Raw genomic sequence first — 24,362 nt, forward strand, 5'->3', positions numbered from 1 at the left:
TTCATAGAAGGTAGCTCTTCAGAACTGAAATGTTGAAAAGGCCTCAAGTCTTCAGAGCTGCAGATGTGCATCATCAGTGCAGCAGGTGCCTAAATATGACTTGGAAGTGGTCTGCAGGATCTAAGGATGTCTCTTGAGAGGGTAGCACAGGAAGCTTATGTCTGCATTTCAACATGTGGGTCTTATCTCAGAATTGACCGTGTTTCCTATTAACAGTATCTTCTCTGAATATTTAACAAGCTACCTGCATAGGAAACTCTTGCTGTGAGCTATGCTCAGGGATTCCAGGGGATAACAAACTAGGTGTTTATCAAGCAGCTTTGTATAGTTAAGGCTTAGGAAATGCATGTGGAATTAATGCGGTATCTTTTGATTTTATTTTTTTTATTACTGCTTTTTAATTTTACAAGATAAAGCCTTAGTACATATGCTTTCAGGTGAAAGCATGAAAATGAATTTTAAATGTAAAACTTCAGAGGGAGCATTCAGTGAGCCCTAAAAGCATGGTGGACCAGAGTACATCAGGGTCTTGTGCAAGTACGTGACTATGCCCAGCACGTTGCTGTTTGGTGCTTTGCTGATCACTAGATGTTTATTGGGAGGGGCTGTGAGAGGAAGTATTTGTACAGACCCATCTCCACATTCCTGGCTCTATGAAGTATGCTGGCCTGAGAGAAGAAATGGAATGACACAAATCCCAGGGGACAAAGGAAATGCATGGAGATGTTTGTTCAAGACCCACCTTTTGGTACTAGGGAAAAAGCATGATCTATGACTGTACAAGAATTGTTCCTTTGTTAACATCTAACCAAGTAAACAGAACAGAGACTTTGGAAAGGAAGTGCCTATTTGTAGTTTCTCTTGTTTACTTCACTCCTAGCAGCTCCTTAACCTCAAGAGCCCTGGTTTTACGTTTTACCTTTATGTGGTAGGAAAGTAGGGCTGGAAGGGACCTCAGGAGGTCGTCTAGTCTGTTTAGCGTGGGTTTCAAATATGTTTTTTCCGAATGTGTTCCATGCAGAGTAATGACAAAGCAGCCTAGCAAAGGAATTCTCTTTTACTGAATAGTAATGTTTTTATAATATGCCTGTATTTGACTTAGTGGTGTAATTAAGTGCCATCCCTTCATGGGATGTCCCAGCAAGTTGACCATTGGTGGAAGTTTAGTGTGCATTTTTTTTTTTTCCTGATACACTCTTTGTGCTTGGTAGATTACTGTTCAGTTAGTTAACACTTCCCTGTTTCTGAACTCCTGTCCTCATATCCAGCTCAGGAACTTAGAGGTGGATTGCAAGTGCTTTAATTATTGGTTTCTTTTTATTTTGTATGACAAGACTCATAAGACTTGCAGGGCTCTTGTTGGATATGACAGAAAATAAGCAATGGAATGAGTGTGCGGAGCTGCTGAGGTCCCAGTGCAGAGCTAGGTGTATCATGTCTTGCACCTTTTAGGATTATTTGCGTCTCCCCCTCTCTTACGTCCTACTTTGCCTGTATTGATTGCTCATAGAGACCACAAAGTGAGACCCAGTGACATAGTAACTATTGCTGTTTTCTCCAGCAAGAAACCAGCTGTATGAAATGGAGAAAACTACTAGTTGCTTCTGCTGCTGAAATTTACTGTCCGTAATTTTCTGCATGAATCTCAAATGTCTTGCAGGGAAAAAAGTCTCCATTAAGCAAATATAGAAACTCTCCACTTAAATTATTAACATTTATCCCCTGAGCTGTATTTTCAGATGCTTAGAAAGTACCATGCAGCTCTCTTTAAGGTAGAGCTGCATAGCACTATCTACATTTTATTTGAATTTTTATTAACTTTCTTGCAGAGGGACTGTTATACGCTAAGGGGACCCTTGCCAGGGTTCTAAAAAATAAATGCACTAATTCAACACCCCTGATGATGATAAGGTAGCAACAATAACATACCCTCTCCTGAGTAGCCCCAGCAAATACACACACCACCTCTAGCCAGCTATGCTTCATGCTTCCTGCACATGCAGGATGAAATAGGCTTGGCAGCGCACCGTCGGAGCTACAGAGAGTGACTGTTATGAGCCGAGGTGGCCGAATGAGCCAAGACAATGTAGGTGTCCGCCATCTCCAATACCAGAGGGGCCTTCACTAAGTAACTATGGTAGAGGGGCTGAGCTAGGCCACAACAGTGCAAGTTTAGAGTCTGTTAAAGAAGTAACTAGGTCACTTTTTCTAATATTTTGAAGGCCAGAAGTAACTCAAACTTGACTTTGAGGCTGGCCAGTGGTGAAGACACATCTGTAAGCTGAGGGAATTGGATCCACAGTAGAAGTTGAGTGTCAGATGTGAATCTCCCTGATGTAATTCTCACTCAAACAGTTTACTGCAGGCTTAAAAACAGTGGGTTGTTGTGTTTTCCCTGTTGTAGTGAACAGGCAAGGAGAAGAGCAGCGCAGATGGAAATCTAATACAAACAGTTTTAAAGATGAAAGGATGTGCTTAGGTCCCTTCCAAGTGGTGGGAGGGTGCAGGGGCTCATGCAAGTAAACAGAAACCTATTGTTGTTTTATCCTTATCTCACTCTTATGTTTAACTCTTTTGTTTCCTCCTTTGAAGCCTTTGTGAAACTAATGCAACAAAGGGTCCAGGCATGCATGATTTTTCAAAGCCTGTCTGAAAAGATGGGTGAAGACTTTTTTAGTTTGCTTTTTGTTGGGATATTTTCTTTCTTTTTTTGATTGATATTAATACCACTATGTCTGGATAAGTGTGGTAACTAGTCTGATTTCTAGCGCCTACTACAAAACAAACTAGAAATGCTGTGTATGGACTGCATAACTTAGGGCAGTGGGTCTCAAACTGTGGTCCCCAGATGCTTTCTGGTGGTCCGTGGATAGCTGAGTTGTGTGCTGCTGGGAACGAGAAAGTCCGCAATTGATTCATGTCAAATGAGTTAAAATACATTAAATATTTTAATATTATGTTGTCTTCTGAGCGGTTAATTTTAAGGTGACATTTATTTGACCATTGGTAGGTTGGAAGTGTTGGCCCATCAATTGGAAATGGTGAGCTAAGGTAGAGATATCCACAGGGTACCAAGTTAGGACTCCAGAGATTGGGCATAGGATAATCTTTCACTGAGAAGTTACTAGTTCAAATTCTTCCCAGGTGAGTCATGAATGAAATGTTATTCCACCTCATGGTAGTTCAGTGGCCAATAGGAAATGAGCAGAAATAGTATCTTCATAGAGTCTTGATTTTAGCTGTTGCTAGACCACTTTGCATTTCAAAATCCCTTAGCGTAATGGACCTGTTGGCAACCTTAACCTTGTAACAGAGTACTGTGAAGAGTGACCTAACTCATTCCCTTAGGGAGAACCCTGACTTGGAGTGACTGAAGTGCTGTGTATTAGAATTATATCCGTTAGGGTAACCATATGTCCCCAGTTTGGCTGGGACAATGCCAGATTTCAAAGGCAGGTCCCAACCAGTTGGTGAAAATTAAAATCGAAGTCCCAGAATTGCAGGGGCATGGGATGCAGTCTGGTGGGGAGGTGGAACAGGTGCCACGGTGCTCGTCTTCACTTCTTCCTCTGCCTGCAGCAGTGCCTCTGACCTTGGCGGGGAGTGAGGAGGGCAGCAGTGTCCTGGATTTCCCATGGCAACCCCACACTTAGTGCCAGTAGAGGACTTCTCCATCCACTGTGTTTAGCAAGGCAGTCGTCATGAGCAGCACATTCCTGTAGAGAGAGAACTCTGGAAATCCCAGTACTGAGTTTTATGTTGGAGAATCAACATAACTTGTCTGGGAGACTTGGAATATGTAGCAAATTCTGCACCTTGGGTGTTTAGAACAGTTGGTGCATACATTACAGAATTAACAACATTTTTAGGACAACTCTTTTGTAATAGGTGAATCGCATTCTTATGCTTTTCTTCTGAAACATTTTGATTACTTTGGCAGCTAGTTCTAGGTAGAAAATGACTTAAAAATTAAGGACTGGGGGCAAATTCTGGTTCCGTTAAATGGCGTAATGGGGGAGCCAACACCCTGTCTGTTTCTTGATTCTAAGAGAGAAGCTGAATAAATGTTTCGACAAGGCTTGGGCCAGTTTGGCTTGAAACAGCTTTCAGCTTGTGGTCCCTATGTAAGCAGTGATAACTTGTTACTATAGAAACATGTGATGCAACTCTCCAAGATTAGTTCTATCCCCTCTAAAGCATGATTATCTCAGACCCTTTGAATAGATAGTCTTCTCATGTGATTTGCATCGTTTTTGCATCAATGGCTAGGTTAAAGTTGAAGTAAACAGTGCATCAGATGAGCAAAATGCACTTAAAAAAAACTTCATTAGAAGAATAAATTTTATTCAGAAACTATTTTAATTTTAAATTGTGATGTTTTTACCATCCAGTGCAAGTCTCAACTTGTGTACGCTGAATTCCACAGCCCAGTAGGTTTACTTAACTGCTTAAAGGCATATATAATTAAAATAATACATCTTTTACCTGGACCTCAGTAAATACTATTCTGAGCAATTCTGAATAGTGCAGCAGTCTATCATGGTAAAGGAGATAAAGAGGATTATTTTACTGCATTTGTGTATTTTCACTTTTTAATTTACCATTAAGTTCTCTGGTCTGTTGCAGGGACACTTACTGTGGGTAGGCTATAAAATTGCTCTAAGGTTGTTTTGTTTTTTGCGGGGGGAGGGGGGTTGGTTTGTTTTGTTTTATCTCCTTGAAGAGTCTTATTGATAATACAAAATGCATATTTGGGATTTTGCTTTTGAAACTTCCTATTACCAATAAAAAAGAATACTGTAATATTTCAGTAAGGGAGTATGTGGCTGCTCCAGAATTTTTTGTGCAGAATGTCACTGAGAAGTTGACTTAATGACATGCCTGTTCTCCCCTCCCTACTTTCCACAAAAATGTAGAAGCAAAAAGTTCTGTTAGAAAGTAAAAACTGACCTAAACTTAGACATGTCAGAGGAAGTTCCTACCTCCCTGACCTTGTTACTTGCTTTTGCATCTTTAAGTCTTCCACTCTTGTCATGTTTTGGCAGTAGCGCTCCTTGGTTAGCATTTTTGATTAAGCAAGAGGGCTGCAATGATCTCCATGAATTCTAAGAAATGCATGGGAAGGAAGTGACCTTTTATGCAAGAGCTGTTAACACATCTGAAACTTGTTTGGGTTTGTATAATGCCTGATATAAAAGATGTGTGAGCAGGCAGAGATCAAGGTGCTTCTTTTGGAAAGATTAAGCATTGAATGGTCAGTGGCAAATTTTTTTGTATTTGAGACGCAGCAGTCCTGAGAAGAGTGGCTGTACATAAATGGTTCTTAGTGTTTGCTCTTTGCCATGCAATGGCTTAATGCATATGTGAACCCTGAGAGAAGTTTTTCACCTTTTTTAAACTCTCTTTTTATAGCTTCATCATGACAACAGAGAAGAGCTTAGTGGCTGAGCCCGAACAGCCTAAGGAACAACAGCCAAAGGAGGAAGACATAGCTGCTGAAACTCGTAAGCAAGAGTTTTCTTCAGAGGAAGAGGCTCCCCAACAGGCATCTGAGGGACAAAATCAGCCTGGGCAGAAGCAGAAGGCCTCCAACGGTGATACCCCCACACACGAGGACCAGAGCAAGAAAGAGCGCCGCACTTCTGACGGTCGGGGCCTGTCGCGCCTATTTTCATCGTTTCTCAAAAGACCCAAGTCTCAAGTCTCTGAAGACGACAAAGAAGCTGAAACTCCAAAGGAACCAGGTGAAGGAGGCCAGAAAGAGATAGACTTAGGAGCCAGCCCTGATGAAGAGATTCTGTTGAAGGCTCCAATAGCTGCACCAGAGCCTGAACTGAAGACTGATCCATCTTTAGATCTTCATTCACTCAGCAGTGCAGAGACACAGGTAAGAAAACAAAAGAAAAAATGGGTAAATAACAGGTGTTATAGATTCATTTTACTTGGTTTACTAGAGAGACAGATTGTACCTAAGATTATTTGTCAAGTTAAGTAAAGTTTAGACGCAGATAAAGAAGGCATTTGCTGCACCGGTAATTTGCAGAACAGTAGGTTTTGTTTGACACCAGGAAATCCTGGTGTCAAAAAAAACCCCACGCCATAAAAAAGCAGGGTGGCATATGTGGTAGCAATGTGTGCTGCCTGAAACTGGAGCCTGGCTGCCTAGAGCCACAGTCCAGCTGCCAGCCAGGCTCCAGGCATGTGGATCACCACTGCTTTTAGGGAGGCTGCCGGGACCCCAGGTAAGGCCACTGGGGCCAGCACAGGTGGTCCTAGCCTGTTACAGATTTGTGCTGCTGCTTTTTTCCCCATGGCAACCGTACACCTCTGCTCGTGGGGACATGGCCATTAAGTGCATGTAAGCCCCTAGTGAAAGTTTAGGACCTCAGAGTCCTCAGTTGAGGTTACACCCTGTTTTTCTGGGGCCCCACAGATACTAACACTGAGCACTACGTGTGGGTAGACTGGGATTTTTAAAGGATTGTAAGAAAATTAGAGACCTAGTTTCCAGAAACTCTGATTTAGTTTTTAAGGCTAGATCACAAAACTTTAAAAAGGTTGATATAATTTCTACCTTAGAGATGAAAAACTGAAGCAAAGGATATAATAGACAATCAAAAGTAGCCATATGGTTTGGATCTTGGGTTTGAAATGCACAGGTCAGGCAAAGGGTGCTTCTAGTTGGACACCTAAAAATTGATGGCCAATTACTACTTTCTTTTTTCTTTCTTTCTGTCTTTGAGGGGAAGCCACATAGTAGGCAAGTGGTAGAGCCTGGGATGGAATTCAGCTCTCTTTAGTTTTGTCTATCTGGCACAATACATTGTTATGTAAGGATGGGCTAGCTTAGGTGCCAGAGATAGTATAGCCATGTTGGTGCAGGTTAATTAGCTCCATTGAGAAACAGGGATCATTAGCTTAGTGGAACACTACATTAGCTCAGGCTCATTTTTTGCTCCGAGCTGGCTCAGGTATTTTAGCCCAGCCCTGCCCTGTGTCTTGTAAAGAAACCCTTAGGTTTCACACCACTGGCTTAAGCACTTGTTCACACTGCGTGACACTAGTGTTGCATGTCAGTGAGGTAAATATGAAGTCTACAGCCCATGTCTTTTGATTGAATTTTAGAGAAATACGAGCTCAAAGGTTAAATTATTGCCAACCCCAAGAATTCTGTCCCACTTCTGTGAGAATATTCTGTGTACATAAATACTAAAGCGTGCACTGTTTTCATGCAAGTGTGACAGTCTGTTATTTTAATACGTGAGTAAGCTAATTTGCCGGCTGCCTTGCCTGCAAGATTCAGTTTCAGGTAGGGGAAGAATCTGACACATCTTAAATGAGATGCCACTAACGGATTATGAAGACCTGCACAGTTTAATCAATCCTCTTTTCTTTTATGCTTTGATAATTTCAGTCAATCACAGTAACTATTAGTGTATCATTAGATTTCAGAACTAACACCCAGTTGAACTCTTCTTTATTCAGCTTGTGTCAGAGCTATTGTTTCAGGTACTTTGCTCAGGGAGATGGTACTACATTGATTTACATTTCAGTTATTTTCAACTAGCAGGGGCAGAAATATAATTCAAGGAAAAAAGTATAGATTAGAGAGAGCAGGTTACAGGCTTAGAGAAAAGCACTGGTGGTCTGAACTCCTGAGAACTGAGCCAGTTTGATCTCTGGTGGATTTTAATTACCTAAAGTTACATCTGTTCAATCAATATGCTGTTTGTATGACACTACTTGCTTGAAACATTTAAGTAATAGATTTGCGTGTATTGTGGGGTTTCAGCCTGCTCAGGAGGACAGAAAAGAAGATCAGGACCCAGACATCAAAGACCTTGAGATTAAGGAAGACGGCAGTGTGCAGGAAGAGTGTTCCAGGGCAGAGGTGAAAAGAGAGAACCCGGAGACAAAGGCAGACAAAGACTTAAAGGCCACCCAGAGAACAGTGAAAAGACACAGAAACATGCACTGCAAAGTTACTTTGCTGGATGACACCATTTTTGAGTGTACTATGGATGTAAGTGTTTTTGTTCTTTCAGAATATACAGATGGGAGAAGCTGCAAGTTGCACATAAATAAGGGTCTAATAGCATGTCAGTGAAGTGAACGGCAAAACTTTGTTGGAGAAGAATCATACTATAATACTTATTTACAAGGTACAAAAAATGGTCTGACACTTTGGAAATTACAAAAAAAGAAAAAAGTGCTTGGCTAGTTGAAGGCATTTAAAAAAACACATTATCATCAGTGTCTCACCCCTCCTCCCCCCCAGCTCTTGATGTTTCAGACTACAGTTAGATTTTGATATCCTACTAAGGTTCAACTATATGTCTAAATATTTTCTGGCTTTTGGTCAAACAATGTGTATTGTCAGCTGGTTTTATGTGCTTTGGCAAGCTTTTCTCTCAGCTCAGAATAGCTTAGAAATATAAGATTACATTGCTGCTGACTAATAACCAGAGAACAATTTCAGCAAAGCTCATCACAGAAAAAATTTAGATTGCTTCCACATGAACTTTTGCCAAAATATTGTTTGTGGTCCTTTTCTTTTAATCAAATTCCTCCTGTTTATACACATCAGATCTTGAAAGACTTAGCTGAGATGCTTACTAGGCATAACTCTTTCATTTATTTATTCTCACATCAATGTTTATAGGAATTCTTACTGAATGGTTACAGTAGTATTGCTGGCAGTCCACACATGCTCTTGACTTAGCCCTCATGAAGGAGTGGGCTGTTCTTAAATACCCACTAACAGAATTGATGGCCCACAAGGCATTTTGTGTTTTCACATAAAAAAAAAAAAAAAATCATAGCAAAATGACAATGTTTTGCATATTGTTGAATATGTTTGCACTAAACAGCAATAGAATTTAGAATCCACATCACAGCAACTCCAGTCGTTCTGTAATGCTGTCTGAATATTTTTGGTTTTACATTATTTTTATTATATACTATTTCATCAGCTGACCCACTGTGACAGGAGTAAAACATTTATCAGAGATCTCTACCTCAGTCTCTGAATATTTGGCCCAAATGTTAAAGAATCAGATCTTTAGCACTTGAGATTTCATGAATGTGTTAAAATCTGAATCTGCTAGTTAAGTTAAGATTACAGAATTACAGATGCCCATTTGTGGTCTGTTTGAGTCCTGGGGTTTTTTGTGCAAAGCAGTTCCTTGGATGTGCAAATAGATCCACTGTATCAGTGTTTGTAATACTGATGCTGTTGGTTTTGCATAGAATTGGCTACTTAAATTTTAGCACTGGATCATCAGTTTTTAGGGTATGTGTGGGTCATAAAGGTGGGGGTTTTAAATGAGCACAACCTATAAAGACCTTGGTTATAAAGATGACATCCATAGGAAAGAAACTTCAAGCATTGTGGATGAGCAGTGGGTTCAGTACTGCTGCCCTGGACAGCGTGTTATTTTTACGTTTCATATACCACTGCCTGGAGCTGTGCTTGGTTGGTTGTTTTTAAAAAAAATTATATTTCCTTGTGATTTCTGCCTCCTCCTTAACTTGTATGATCGGTTGATGATAGCATGAGGCAGTATGACAGCTGCTATAATCTCACCCTGGGTAACAAGGTAAATCTATTCCACTATATGGCTCAGAAAATTATGGTAAAGTTAAAGATCAGATTGTATAACACTCTCTTCTGTGTAAACATATATTGATGCAACTACCCCCATTGTCTTTACCTCCAACATAATCTCACCAGTTTGTGAGAAACCAGTTAAAATTTATATGGGGAAGAGTTTCATAGTTTCATAGTAGCTAGAGTCGGAAGGGACCTAGGTAGATCATCTAGTCTGACCCCCTGCCTTGGCAGGAAAGAGCCCCGGGGTCAGATGACCCCGGCAAGGTGCTCATCTAACTTCCTTTTAAAAATCCCCAGGCTAGGAGCCTGCACCACTTCCCCTGGAAGCCGGTTCCAGGCCCTAGCCGCCCTGACTGTGAAGTAGCGCCTCCTAATATCTAATCTAAACTTACCCTCCGCCAGCTTGTGACCGTTATTCCTGGTCACTCCTGGCAGCGCACGGGGGAACAGGGACTCCCCCAATACCTGCTGATCCCCCCTGACCAGTTTGTAGCAGGCCACAAGGTCCCCCCTTAACCTTCTCTTGTGGAGGCTAAAGAGGTTCAGGTCCCATAGCCTCTCCTCATAAGGCCTGCCCTGCTGACCCCTGATCATACGAGTGGCCCTCCTCTGAACTCTTTCTATGTCATCCACGTCCCTCTTGAAGTGTGGCGCCCAGAACTGGACGCAGTACTCCAGCTGCGGCCTGACCAGTGCCGCATAGAGGGGGAGGATCACCTCCCTGGACCTGCTCGAGATGCATCTGTGGATGCATGACAGGGTACGGTTGGCCTTCTTGACTGCCTCCCCACACTGCCGGCCCATGTTCATCGTGGAGTCAATGACGACTCCAAGATCCTTTTCCGTCTCCGTGCTGGCAAGAGGGGAGTTCCCCAACCTGTAAGTGTGGTGCCGGTTCTTCCTCCCCATGTGCAACACCTTGCACTTATCAGTGTTAAACCCCATCCTATTCTCATCCGCCCACCGTTGCAACCTGTCAAGGTCAGCTTGTAGCCTATTGCACCCTTCTAGTGCACCCACATCCCCCCACATCTTAGTGTCATCAGCAAACTTGAACAGGGTGCTTTCTACCCCCGTCATCCAAGTCACTGATGAAGATGTTGAACAGTGCGGGCCCGAGGACCGAGCCCTGCGGAACCCCACTGCCCACGTCCTTCCAGGTCGAGAAGAACCCATCCACTACCACCCTCTGGGTGCGGCCCTCCAACCAGTTGGCGACCCATTTGACCGTGTGGGCATCGACACCACAGTCTCCCAGCTTTTTGATGAGGACAGGGTGAGAGACAGTGTTGAAAGCCTTCCGGAAGTCCAGAAAGACTACATCCACAGCAACCCCTGCGTCTAATGATTTGGTGACCTGATCGTAAAAGGCCACCAGGTTGGTCTGACAAGACCTGCCACTGATGAACCCATGTTGGTTGCCCCTGAGCATGCATTCCCCCGCAAGGCCCTCCTGGATGTGTGCCAGGATAATTTTTTCAAAGAGCTTACCCGGGATTGAGGTAAGACTAACTGGCCTGTAATTTCCAAGAGTTGCGAAGGTGTGGCTGAGTAAATCAGTGCAAAATGCCTTCAGGAAGAATAAACTTCTCCAACACTTCTTTCCAAACTGTTGGTCAGAAAGTAGAATTTTGATTCCCTCCAACATCTCTCTATTTTTCAACTGTTTTAGTTCCAATTCTTTAAAAAATAACCTGAGCAGTATATTTTTTCAAGTAAGCTATATACTCTCAAGGGCTCACTGGCATTAATTTTGAAGGAGGGATGTTTCTTTGATCACCAGTACATATGAGCACTCAGTAATAATACTTAACAAAAAACAATGGGCAGGACTAAATAAAAAGAAAAAAGGCAGAAAGCTTTCATCAGCAAATTTGTTTTGCCTTAGTGGGGGCGTAGATTTTTTCAGTTCCTAAAAATCTTTCCTTTTCATCAGAGCCTCCACCAGACTGAGATGTTTCTGGTAATAGTTTTATGCTCTGGACAGGTTTCCTTTGTACTGTACTATAACAGGACTCTTATTCCTATGCAGACAAAGTTTGTCCATTTTTTTTGTTTCTGCAGAATATCTGAAGGAGTGTTGGCCAAATGCTTTCATAGACCAGAAAAGAGTGAGGTGAATAGTAGCTATTGGGGTATAGAGGGAGCAAAATTTTAGCAATAGTGTTTGATCCCAAGAGCAAAGTAGGAATTTTTCAGGCAAGGCTGCTACAATCATGAAGCTGAAGTCTGAAAAATGTTTGCTGCTCCTGTGATTTGCCAAGTAACGGCTCTACCCCTGGAGCTGTAAATCCTTTTACAGCTTGAACAGCTGTTCCCTCTCTGCCAGTCTGTTTCCGTCTCAAAATATCCGAGGTTCAAATTATCTAGCTGTCCATTATTTCTGTAGACTATTCGCTGGAATTTAGTAGTTAGGTCTAATCCATATGCATTTTTCTCAGTCTCACAATTTTCATTCATTTTTGCTGCATGAACATATTGTACCATTGAAAGTAGTTTTAAATAGTCAAATAATTACAATATTTTAAGAGTGCAACCTGTACTCTGCATGTCCTCATGCTGAAAATGCTGTTATGCTGAAAGCCTTAAGTAGAAAACCTCCGTGGAACATTACATTTATGTAATACTTCACTTCTAGAATTAATTCTAAACAGATGAATAGTCTCCTTTTTATAAAGGAGTTCTCAGACATGGGCGTTGTGCCTTGTCCATCCCAGCAATTGCAAATAGTTTTGGAACCCAGAGGTCATACTCCTTTGCTCAAACCAGCAGAGCATACTGCCTCTGAAAAAACAAGCGTGTCAGAATAAAAAGTTCAGATAAAACAGAAATCTATCTGGTCATCACTTAATGAATATCTATTTGTTTTAGCATTTTTATACTGGCACCTATCACTGAAGTGAGAGCATTTTCTTGCAGCATTTTTTCAAAAAAACCTTTAGCTACACAATGCTCTGCATAACCATTTTTCAGATAGTAGGGTGAGGCACAGATGAAGTGACCTTTAGGACAGTGAGTAAAAGGTTTGGCATTATCTTCTTTTATTCTAAATACTTTCTTTTTTCATACCAGCCATGCTTTGCATTGTTAGAATCTGATTCTACTGGCCCAAAAGAAATACCTCAGCCATAAATTGCTGAGGTGGTATGAATTGGAGTTTTGGAGCTATTTTAATGCTCAGAAATATGTTCAGGAGTTCTCTGACTTCTGTGGGGTGGCAGGGGAAAGGCTTAAGATGGTGCATAATATGGAATCTTTTGGTCGTCTGCAGAAACATGCCAAGGGACAGGATCTGCTAAGAAAAGTATGTGAACACCTCAATCTTTTGGAAGAAGACTACTTTGGACTCGCCATATGGGACTCTCCGACTGCCAAGGTAAGCAAATGCTTGTTGAATTACAAGCCACAACCAATGATTAACTTTGTCCTGATTTGAACAACTTGTCAAGAAAATGTATAAATGTTCTAAATTGGGGCTGTTGCATCTATGGCCATGTCATCCAGCCTATGGGGTTTTTGGAGGGGCTGAGACTTCAGGAATGGGCCTGTGGCTTAATTCCTGGTCCCACTGGGGATGCATTTCAGGGTGGTAGGCCAGTGATGGCTGTGTCAGCCCTGCTGCCACTTACCTTGCCACTGGAGATGGGTCTGGATCTGGCCTGCAAGGTGCTCTGTCATCTCAACCCAGCTCAAGGGACCAAATGAGTTTAATGCTTCTAAAATAAAAATAATTTATCTATAATTTGATTTTTTTTTCTCTCGAAGTGCTGACAAACTGCATTTTAAGGGGTAATGATTGGGAGTAAAACAGAATTATCTTCTATAAAATAGTACAATGTGTGGTTTGCTAGTGGTGGAAGCAAAGCAAACTTGGGGTAAAATGTATTTTAATGAAACCACATGCAGAAATAGCTTATATTCTGGTCCTTAATAAAAATACTGTTGTTGACTTGTAAAGCTACAACAGAGGACTTAAGAGTCCCAGCTGTTCACGAGTACCAGGGAAAACAAGTTTTTCTTTCCATCAAAAAACCCCCCAACAAATGTGTTATGGTGAATGTAATGGATAAAGCAAGGGTGTAAAAATCTAAGCTATGGAAGCAGGCCATGAACCCTGAAGGATTTGGGGGAAAATTTCTCCCTGATGAGTGAGTTCCATGTATTTATTGAGGACGGTATGCCGAGCAACAACAAGCAGTAAAAATTGGTTGTATTTTACAGATAAATAAGCCTATAGGATTTGACTGTGCGTTTACAAGTCAAGAATATGTAGAATGGGTTCTTCTTTCTCCAAAGATGCCTCTGTTTTTAGCATTTTTTTCCCCCCATAACTGATGCTTCTGTCACTGCCATAACTGTGATATGGGTTTAATCTCAGGCTTGTTTTATTTTATTCTGCCTGGGCAATCTCCTTGTCTAGCATCATGGATATTCTTCTAATGTATGTCTAAATGAACTAGTCAATTAGTATATGAATGGCAACAACTTATTCCCTGAGCCCTGCTGTTTTGCTGCACCATGCTAGCTGCTTCAGCTGTATGGGGAAGACAAAAAGGAAGACCTGTAAGTGGTTCAAGACTTAATTTCTTTGTACATTCACCACAGAAGAAACCCCCTGTCGAGTTGCATATGTAAATTCCACACCTGCTGTGTGCATCAGTGAGGGGAAAGAGTTTAGGAAATGTGTAGAGGTATCATTAGACTGTAGGATATACCTAATTTCTGCAGAAACCAGACATGAAAAATATGTATGGATGAAAACAGACAGTTACTTGATTCAAAGTGTGGAAAGTGTTGCTCTTTTTTGAGAACTTTTCAGAATGGGAAAACATATCATAGCAGAGTTGCAGAAATTTCTTCAGCCTTTTTGTAAGGTCTGGTAAGAGGTAATTTGGGATTAATGTTTCAGGCTGCAGCTTGTCTTTGACAGAAGGGATAGAAAATACCAGAAGTGTGTAATTTTAAGAAATATGTTGCTTTTAGTGTGTTTGCTGAGTAGAAAAGACGTTTTTGATACTGAAACTTATGCAGTGTAATTTTCCTATTGGCACTTTAACATCCTGTGTATCTTTTTAATAACCCAGAGTGCCTGACAGAAATGTTAACTGCAACTTTATTCAGGCAAGAACTCAGTCCCCAGATATGTTGAATTCAGATCAGTGGCTGACTTCAGCATTGAACCCAAGACCTATTGTAACTTAATATTCTGACTACCTGTTTGTTACATATAATGCAGTTGCTTATGATGAGAAGGGTTATTATGGTGGGAAGAAGTAGCTAAATCATTAGAACATAATATTTGTAAATTTTCTTATGGGTAATGAAGTATAGTTGTTCATATCAGCTGATGCCTGGGCTTGGTCTTCATTGGTTTTGATGTACTTCCTTGTATTTGCAGTGTGATTTTTTTTCTTCCAGTTATGCAGTATGAGCTGTTTCATTCCATATTTGTTAAGTGAAATCTACTGTATGCAAAGAATTTCATAAGAGATCTCCAGGACAAAAACATCAAGCTGTTCATGCCAAGACTTTTCACTATTGCATTTTTGTGTTGGAGAAACACATATCTGGCAATTATCTAACCTTGTTACTCTCAAGAACTGACAGATAGAGTGTCTTTTTGTATCTGTCACTTGAGTTGAGGAGGCTTTCTGAGGTTTGGGACAGGAAAACTGGAGGAATACCAATTTCACTGCCTTCAGTAAAAAAGCAAAATTATGCATATGCTTGTTTTTTCCATTTGAAGTCAAAATGTGAGGTTGAGGTTTTAATTTCTTAATGATTACAGTGAGCCAAGGAAACACCCTGAGTAGCAAACTTCTGAGTCACAGACATTTATTGTCACTTAAAACAAAGATTGACATAGTTAAACAGCTGCTGAAGTTTTAATCCTTGTCTGAAATAATCTGTTCCTGTTCGCAACCCCCATTTGCTTTATTAGAAGATTGCCTTGTATAAGCTTTGTCTTACTGGAAAGAAAACTGCCAAGCATAAAATTCCTTCCTTGCCTTACAGTACTCTTTGAGGGGGGAAAAAAAGCTGCCACTTCATTGTTTTGGTTTATCAGCTGAAAGTGTTCTTAATTCAAGGCCCCACCAAGTCAACTTCTGAACCTCCTTCAAAATTATGGCAAGGGCTGGAAGTGCGTATGTGTGTGTGTAAAATAAACGTAGGCAAAATATTATACCTGGATATTCCTACCTTTTTACTTTGGAAATAAACCAACCATGCCCCCAAGGAAGAGCATTTTCCCACACTGGAAAATCAGATGGTAAAAGTGAATAGAGTGACTGTTAAGCACTGAAGGAGTGTGCACTAGAGTTTATACTACTCTGAAAGAGAGAATTGTTTTCTACTGATTCATGACACAGCATTGGATAAAAGTATCATTAATTACTGAACTCTTCATTGTCTGTTGGATTAGGCAGACAGGATGCATTCCATGAATGCATGACTGCACGGGGGCTGTGTTTGGGTCGACCTAACTGGCCCTTTTCTCCCTGGGGTAACTGAACATTGGTAGCATCAGCACTTAGATAAAAAGCTGCTCCGTTTACTACACAGTATATCTGGCTTATGCACCCTTCTGCATGCATGTCAGCTTTACTTTTACAAGTTGGAAGGGACAGAGTGCTTATTTAACACATTTAATTTAAACCTAACTACAGTTGTACCAGTAATTTATGAAGCTAAAAACCCTTTAGGTTAAGATGAGCTCAGAAGGCTCAGCAGGTTAAGCATACTAGTCTTTCACCTCAGAAGACCTAGGCTTTCAAATCCTGCTTAGTTCACATGAAAATGAATGTGGTGGTAGTCTCATTCTAGCCCCTAGAGGAAAACGATAAACATTGCATTGCCTCCATACATCATGGCAAAAGTTGAGGGCTTCTGTTAAAGAGGAATTCAGGATTGAGGTGCTGAAAGGGTTATGATCAGGCATTGGTAGGACTGACAGCAGCAGTTTTTCCCCTTCCCTAACCCCTCTTCCCAAAAAGCATACTAATTTCAGGCAACTAGAGAAACTGAAATTTTTTTCTTAATATATGTGTAATCTCTTACAGTACTTGAAAACTTCAACCACTACTTTTTGAACATTTTACCAATGCTTTTCCCTTCTATGAGTTGGCCCTACACTTTTTATGCTGTAATCAGATTTTCATAAGGAGTCCAGTGAGTGATATGTCAGAAAATTATACTTCATGACTGCATCAGAGCGTATCTTCATAATGGTGAAAATTGCAGTGTTCTGCACCTCTAGGTCCACAGAGAGAGCGCTTCCCTTGGAAAATATTGTTTTCTTGTTCAAGACCATAGTAAGAATTGAAATGAATGGAGCTTTGGGTACACTAGTTTTATTGCCCTTTCAATCTCAATTCATCTTGTATGCAGTGTATATGCACTAGTTTGTCCTACTGGGACAAAAATTGTGGATATGAATTCTGCTACTGCCCTTCATTCCATCCTTTCCACTCTGAAGCAATTGTAGAAAATGGTGGGATTATAACATCAAACATGAATTTGAGCCAGTAGGCTGGCGTGAGTATGCTGAAAAAATGGAGGATATCGAGCTTGTATGAATTGTGTTAGTTATATGGTATGTGCATGCATTGCAACAGCCAGCTCCATTCATATTGGCAGATGCTTTTTATCTAAATGCTGTGGTGTTCATATAATATGTGTCAATCTGAATATATATGCTTTTCTGTTCTTACAGACATGGCTGGATCCTGCCAAGGAGATAAAAAAACAGGTGCATGGTAAGTGGATTGAGTTAATTTTTTTTCTGCATTGTTTTCCTTCCCACTGTAGATATTTATAGACTTGGCACATAATCTAGAGAACCCCTGAGGACTAGCTAGAGTTCACGTAAGAATATTTGGCAGGGACCAGCACCAGTTCAGACAGCACATACTTTCTTGTAGTTTACACTTAATGATTTGCGGCTCTTAAGAACAACAGTGGCATTTTTTCACAATGAAGGATCATGTCCAGTAGGCAGACAAATACTAGACCATGACACTGTAATCCAGAAATAAATGGATCTTTAATCTGACATTATGAGAGGGAGGGGGAACTAATTAAAGATAATAGGGGACATGGGGAAGGGGCAAATAAAGTTGCATGCTGTAGTAAACTTCTCTGAATACTTCTGGACAACTCTGGTGTCCAGAAATACTGCAAGTGACTTCAGTGGGGTCAGAATAAATAACTGATGCTATAATACAACCGCACTGTGAAGTCTACTAATAGGCTTGCTTTTCTCCAAAGAAAAATGCCAGGAAACTGAAAGAAGTAGTTAGCGGGGTTAGTTTAAAGTCAAGCAGGAGGGAAGGGCACCTTAGAGACTAACCTGCAGGGCTGTGTGAAGCTTCGGTCCCTGATTCGATTCAGCGGAGATTTGGCCCAATTCAGTGGCTGAATCTCCGAATCCAGATTGAATCAGGAGACCCTTTAATCTCTCCGAATTGAATCAGAATCGTCTGAATTGATTCGGAAAGATTCGGACATTGGCAGCAGACCTGGAAGTGGATCAGAAGCACTTCCAGGTCTGCCGGTAAGCTTCTGGAGGGGGCCCTGTGCCACCCGCTCCATGACTGGTGCCTCCTGGGTCTGGGGGGGGTACCCGGAGTCCTCCTGTGGCCCCCTGCGTACTCCCCCGTGGACCTGGAAGTGGACTGGAAATACTTCCAGTCCACTTCTGGGTTCACTGTCGAGCATGTGGGGGCCCCTTCGCACTCCTGTGGGATGCTCCATCTGCCCCAGCATTGCAGCATTCACAAGCTGCGCCTGGTACCTCGAGGTGTATAGAAGAAACATTTAAAGCTGTGTCTATGGCCAAATCACTGATTCTCTGAATCGGCATCGAATCTTCAGATTCGGATTTGGATGAATTGAATTGGGGAAAGTGATCTGAATCAACAAATCAAATCCCTGTCGGATACAGGCCAAATCCAAATCTGAATCTAATACGGTCTGGTTTGCGCACCCGTACTAACCTGTTCAGAAAGAGATAAGCTTTGTAGGTGACAGCTTGCTTCATCAGCCCTGTCTTTTGCCTGAAAGCATTGAAAGTAAAATTCTAATCTGTGTTAGGCTTAAGGGGAAGAAAGGAGAGGAAGAGGAGAGATTTCAGCATAGCTGTGAACTGAAGACGTTCTTTATATGGTGTGAAAGGAAAAAACCCCATTTGGTTTGATAAAAGAATAGGCCAGGGAAAGTTTGTCTCTCCAATCATCTGTTCCTTTTTAGAAGCTACATAAGGAATTGTTTGCTCAGGGCTTTGGCTGCTTTTACCTCTGTCATACCAAAGATGAATGTTTGTCAAATGATTACAGTGGAACAAGTGCAAAATCCTGTATAGAGCTAACATTAAAAGGAGATCTCTGTTTCATTAATTTGATTAAGGTGACCAATTTAAAAGAGTTTTCATGAAAATGGTATGATTAGGATAGTGTTGTGATAGTGTTATAGCCCTGAATGTCCAGAAAAATGCACGAGGCAAGCATTTTGTTGGTAATATCTTTTATTGGACTGACATAGACAAGTTTTTGGGTATCACTGTGCGCTTCCTTGGGTCTTTGTGGGGTGGAGGGAAAAGAAACAAAGCAGGGCTAAAGAGCAGATTAGAAAAAGGCTTGTGCAAAACTCCATATATAATTAAAAGCAGAATATAAGAGGTATTATCAGGTAGCCAACACATTAGAAATGCAGTAGAAAGGGTCACCTACATAGAAGAGCAAGCCTATTCAACGGGGATAGATTATAAAGGGCCATGAAGTCAGTGTATCTTTTAAGTCCCTGATTCTTAGTGTCCAGTAAGCTAACAAATTTTTGTTCCTAAGGCCATCTTTTGAAAGTATTTTGTAAATTTCCCTTGAGCACAAGGACTGAAAGGTCAGAAAGAGAGTATGTTGTTTGGTTTTTTGTTTTTTTTTAAAAATGTTCTCAGACCTTTGTTCTAGTGTCCCTATCCTTTATCTTCTTTTCTTTGTTTGTTCTGGTGTGTAATTTTTTTCTAGTTCACTCACATATCTTCCATGTGGGCATTTGGTACCCTGGATGAGGTATGCCATGTTCTGGGATAGATGTGTAGGTTCCATGGATTTATGGTAAAGGCAGGGTTTCTTCCACTACCAGCCTGCTGACCAGCAGGGAATTTGCTTCTGATGAGGAGCTGGGCAGAATTAGGGGGCTGTCTGAATGCCAGGAGTGGTGGGGGTGCTGGGATTTTTTCTCTCTAGTTAAAAGGGGTTGCTCTTTGTAATACATTTCTCGTCTCTGTTAGCTGCTGATAACATCTCCAGCTTTTACTTACATATGGAGTTTTGCACAAGCCTTAATTTTTATCTGCTCTTCAGCTCTGTTGTCTACTTCCTCTCCCCACCCCTGATCTGAGGAAGAACACAATGGTACCTGAAAGCTTGTGTTATGTTCCTTCCAATGATACAGACGGTCCGATAAAAGATATCACACAGAAAAATCCTCACCTCTTGCATGATTTAAGATACAGACTCATATCACGGGATGATCCTTTTCACCATACAGGCCCAGTAAGCTTATCTATGTATCTCCCTTATAACAGACAATCACTCAGATTTGCCCTTGAATAATTTGGGTATTTCTGGGACCATACAGTGGAAATGGCAGATTTTGTCATTAACTCCAATTGTAATGTTGTATAAAAGGCAGTTCTGTAAAAGTAGTGGGTTTTTTTATGGCTTCCTTCTCTATTTGAGGTTTATTAAATCTCTTAGGAAGTCGAACAGTGAGCTTTGTTTCCTTGATTTTAAATATCATTTTAACCTAACAGGGTATATGGTACAGAGTAAAGTAGTTCTATTTTTATTAGGTTTTTTAGAAACGTTAGAAATTACTCCTAGTATATTCCATGCCTCTGCTCTGGTCAGTTATCTGAAGGTAAATGTGCCTGTCATCTCCAAGAAAAAAAAGGTGTCTTCATTTTTAACACATGAAAACATTTTCAGGTACCAAAAGGCATAGTGGCTTTTATTCTTTCTAAAGACAGAGTAATGGTGCGGTTAGTTTCAACTTTAGCATCTTACTTATATATAGCATCATAATTATACTGTTACATTAATATGTGCATCACATTTGTTATTTTCAATTTAAAGATGTACCTGTATGCTCCCTTACATCATGGTGGGCTGTATTTTTGTATGAATGTTTAGTTTTGTATCATTACTCACGGTAGTTTGCTCAATAGTGGCTGATCTTACATTTTAAATACAATTACAATGGCTATAGAAATCAGGAGTAAGTTCTGTTGGAAGGTGCTACCATAAGCTTCATAGCACATCTATATTAAAGCATTTTAGTCTTGACCTGCAAAACCCTTGCCGTCCTAGCTGTGGGTGTTTTTTAGAGACTGGAATTTGTACTGAATTTATATGATGTTTGTGTTGTGTGGGCCAAACTCTTATTAGGTAGCTGAAGGCACTAAGCATGCCTCTCTCTCCCCAAGGGAGGTTGGAAACTTGGATGTTTAGTAGTGAAATATTAACTCATTAATCGCACCACTGTTTGATCTCTGTTTATACCTCATTGCCTCCTTCGTTCCTTTTACAGAGGTAATAAAGTGTTTTATGAGGAATAGGTCCTAAAGCAAATTAATTCAGAATTTAATATGATCTGTGATGTCTTTCACATGAATGGTCTTATCCTTACTCTGGTCTGCTTGCCTGCTTCCTTAGGGGAAGTACTTGAAACCTAAGTTATGTTAAGTGAGAACAAATTGGGGATTTTACCACTGCTACAAAAGCAGTGTTCTTGCAGCCAATGATTAATTTAGTAGACAGTATTAAAAACATTGAAAGTTGCATGGTTTGTTTTACTTGGAAAGCCCAAGTAGATAAACTTTCATAAGACTTGAGTATTGTGAAGCTTTTTATTTTTCAAAACTTGTTTGCTTCTAATTACAGGAGGTCCCTGGGACTTTACATTCAATGTGAAGTTTTATCCACCAGACCCAGCACAACTAACAGAAGATATAACAAGGTAAAGACGGATACCATTGCCTATTAATTTTGCTAATTGAGTAATTGGCTCACTTAATAAGTATGGTGGGAGCTTTTAGAAAGCACTAAGAGAGAACAAACTATTTGAACACTGTAGCTAAATGTGAAGATCCAGTTGTGGGGTTCTTCCTTTTGTTGTTGTTGTTGTTCATTTTGTGCTGAAGACTACATGAGCAAGGCTAGTTAAATGTTGTGGTGGAACATGTATAAGCATAAAATACATACTTGTTAAAGTCTGGAACAAAGTCTGGTTGCAGTGGTCAGATGCATCCTCTGGTCTATTTGCAGGGAAGGTGCCTTTTACCTCATTTATCTATTCAGGCTACTACAGCTATGGTCTTTATCCTTTGACTGAAGGGTGCACATTAACTTTTTTATTCCTTGCAAGCTAAAACCAGCAAAGCTCCATATCAGTCAACACTTAACAGTGGCCTTCATCTTTGAGAGCTTGAGCTCAAAAAAGCTATGAGGTTTTTGTTTTCCATGCCTTCTCTGGTAAATCATATTTTCTTCTTTTTCTGTAGGTATTATTTGTGTCTTCAGCTTAGACAAGACATTGTGACAGGGCGGTTGCCTTGTTCCTTTGCAACGTTGGCCCTGCTGGGTTCTTACACAGTCCAATCCGAGCTTGGAGATTATGATCCAGAGCTACATAGTACAGATTATGCCAGTGAGTTTAAACTGGCCCAAAACCAGACAAAAGAACTTGAAGACAAAGTTATGGAACTACATAAAACATACAGGTGAGTGCTGGCATTACAGGAATTTGTCAAGGCACAGCAGGAAAAGGAATAATTAAGAGAAACGGCTGTTTCCTTATCTTTCCCAAGTTCTCTGTGTTTAGTATCCTCTTATACCATCAGTCTAAGCTGTGAACCTGAAATGGAACTGCAGTAAAAGAAAGATTTCATTTAGTAGATGAGTTCTGAGTTAGCAGAGAAAATCCAGCTGCTTTAAAAAAGAAAGAGCTCGTGTGAAAGAGTTGGAAAGTTCCAATAAAAGTTCTTCCAGAGCCTGTAACCCACTTCTTCGTACCAGTAGTAGGACAGTATCCAAAGGAGTCAGAATTAAAGTTTATATTACAGTAAATATTGCAACTAGATGGTCAGCCTGGGACTGCCCACAGAAATGACTTGCTCACAAAAAAACGTCGTTGCCTTTACCACTATTTTAACTTGCTTGCACTTCTGTTTTGTCAGTTTGTCAATTTTTGCATTGTCATAATCCTAGAACGTGAACTTGTGGGGACAGTGGCTGTCTAGTAGGGGCTACCTCAGCTATCCACTTGCAGAAGAATTCTTGAAAATATTAGCAAGATAAAGGTATTCTTGAGAATCTCGTTTAACCAAAGGCTGCAGGATAAAGCTTGCTCACCATTCTTTTTGCTCTTACTCTCTTGTTCTCTCTCTGTCTTCTCCCCCACTAGATAAAGAGACTGCTTTATCTAGAGCTCAGTGAAATTAGAAATGTATTTTTTAAAAGCAGCACTTGTGGGTTCTCTATCTGGCGTATCTCTAACAGCAGGAATGAACTTGATTCCATGTGGAACTGCATGGTCTGCTTGCTTTTAACCTTGTCCTTCCTCCTTATCTCTCTCCTGTTTGTTTATTACTGACTCATACACTGTCTGCAGTTAGGCTGTAAGCTGATTGTGGCAGGGACCTTATCTTTCTGTGTGTGCAATAAGTGTCTAGCTGCATATTGTAGCCTAGATTCTGTTGGGGTCCTCTGGCACTTCTGTGTTACAAGGCATAGCCAATGTTATACAACACTCACAGCATTTCAAGTACGTGTGTAAGAGCTGTTAATAATACTGAGGTCCATGTAATTTTCTTGATCTTGCTGCTTTTTTTGGTGTTACCCTGATTGGCAGGAGGTATGTCTTGTAAGTAGTATTGGTAGAATTTATGGGGCTGCACAGCTGTTCTTGGCAATGTATTGACCTGGGAGTTCATGATCTAACTGCATAGATAAAGCTAGATCATCACATCTTAGCCCAGAATAAGGATCTCTTAGAACAGAGCAATATTTATTTTTGCATGTGTAAGAGTACACCCAGCTGAGACTGGGTAATATTGTTAAAGGAAGCAAACTTCTTCATACAGCCAATATCCGTGAAAAAGCACCTCTGATACCACACTCGAAGATTACAAAAACAAAGCCAAGCCTTTGCTCTATTATACACATGTATAGTAATATTCAGTTACATTGAGATTTATGTTTTAAGTGCTAAGAGAGTAATGTCATGAAGTCCCAGTCATTTTGGTATATAATTTTCATACCATCCAAAGAGAGGGCATGGGGGGATGATTCTATGACCTGGTCTGAGTCTTAAGCCCATAACCTTCTGACCTGACAAAAGCTGCCAGCTGTGTCACATTAATAATGACTACAGAAAACCAAAAGCAAAGTGAAACTCTCTCAAGGGCAAATACAAACCAATAATATTAGTAATTGTAGCCTGCATTGGTGGATTTTTGGTCTGTGGGTGACATCAAAGCTATAATTAACACCTTGTGTTCAGACTCTTGATTCAGTATTTTAAATTGATTTCCTCCCTGTTTGTAATGAAGGGGAGAGGAAGTGAGGAATATAAGCTTGTCAGTTGCTCAATACTTCAGGACCAGAAGTCAAAGGGCATTGTCCTTGATAGAACATGCAGCTAATATTGCTGAGTGATTTATTTGACTGCTGTATTCAGTTAAAATAGCCAA

At 40.6% G+C, this 24,362-nt stretch overlaps 1 protein-coding gene across 20 annotated transcripts in view; it reads left to right on the forward strand.

Annotated features, from left to right (window-relative positions):
* EPB41 (erythrocyte membrane protein band 4.1) overlaps positions 1–24,362 on the forward strand; it is a 150,290-nt gene that overhangs the window by 72,663 nt on the left and 53,265 nt on the right. For 19 of the 20 annotated variants that reach the window (XM_090058821.1, XM_090058822.1, XM_090058823.1 and 16 more), the window contains exons 2-7: positions 5,413–5,887; positions 7,793–8,023; positions 12,885–12,989; positions 17,328–17,370; positions 21,553–21,628; positions 22,173–22,391. In XM_090058821.1, the coding sequence (XP_089914947.1) occupies positions 5,420–5,887; positions 7,793–8,023; positions 12,885–12,989; positions 17,328–17,370; positions 21,553–21,628; positions 22,173–22,391 (1,142 nt within the window). In that variant the 5' untranslated portion in view covers positions 5,413–5,419. The remainder of the gene's footprint in view (positions 1–5,412; positions 5,888–7,792; positions 8,024–12,884; positions 12,990–17,327; positions 17,371–21,552; positions 21,629–22,172; positions 22,392–24,362) is intronic. The other variant, XM_090058833.1, reaches the window with a different exon arrangement.

The sequence above is a fragment of the Crocodylus siamensis genome, chromosome 7, assembly GCF_052110815.1.
Source record: "Crocodylus siamensis isolate JL-2025a chromosome 7, ASM5211081v1, whole genome shotgun sequence".
NCBI lineage: Eukaryota > Metazoa > Chordata > Crocodylia > Crocodylidae > Crocodylus > Crocodylus siamensis.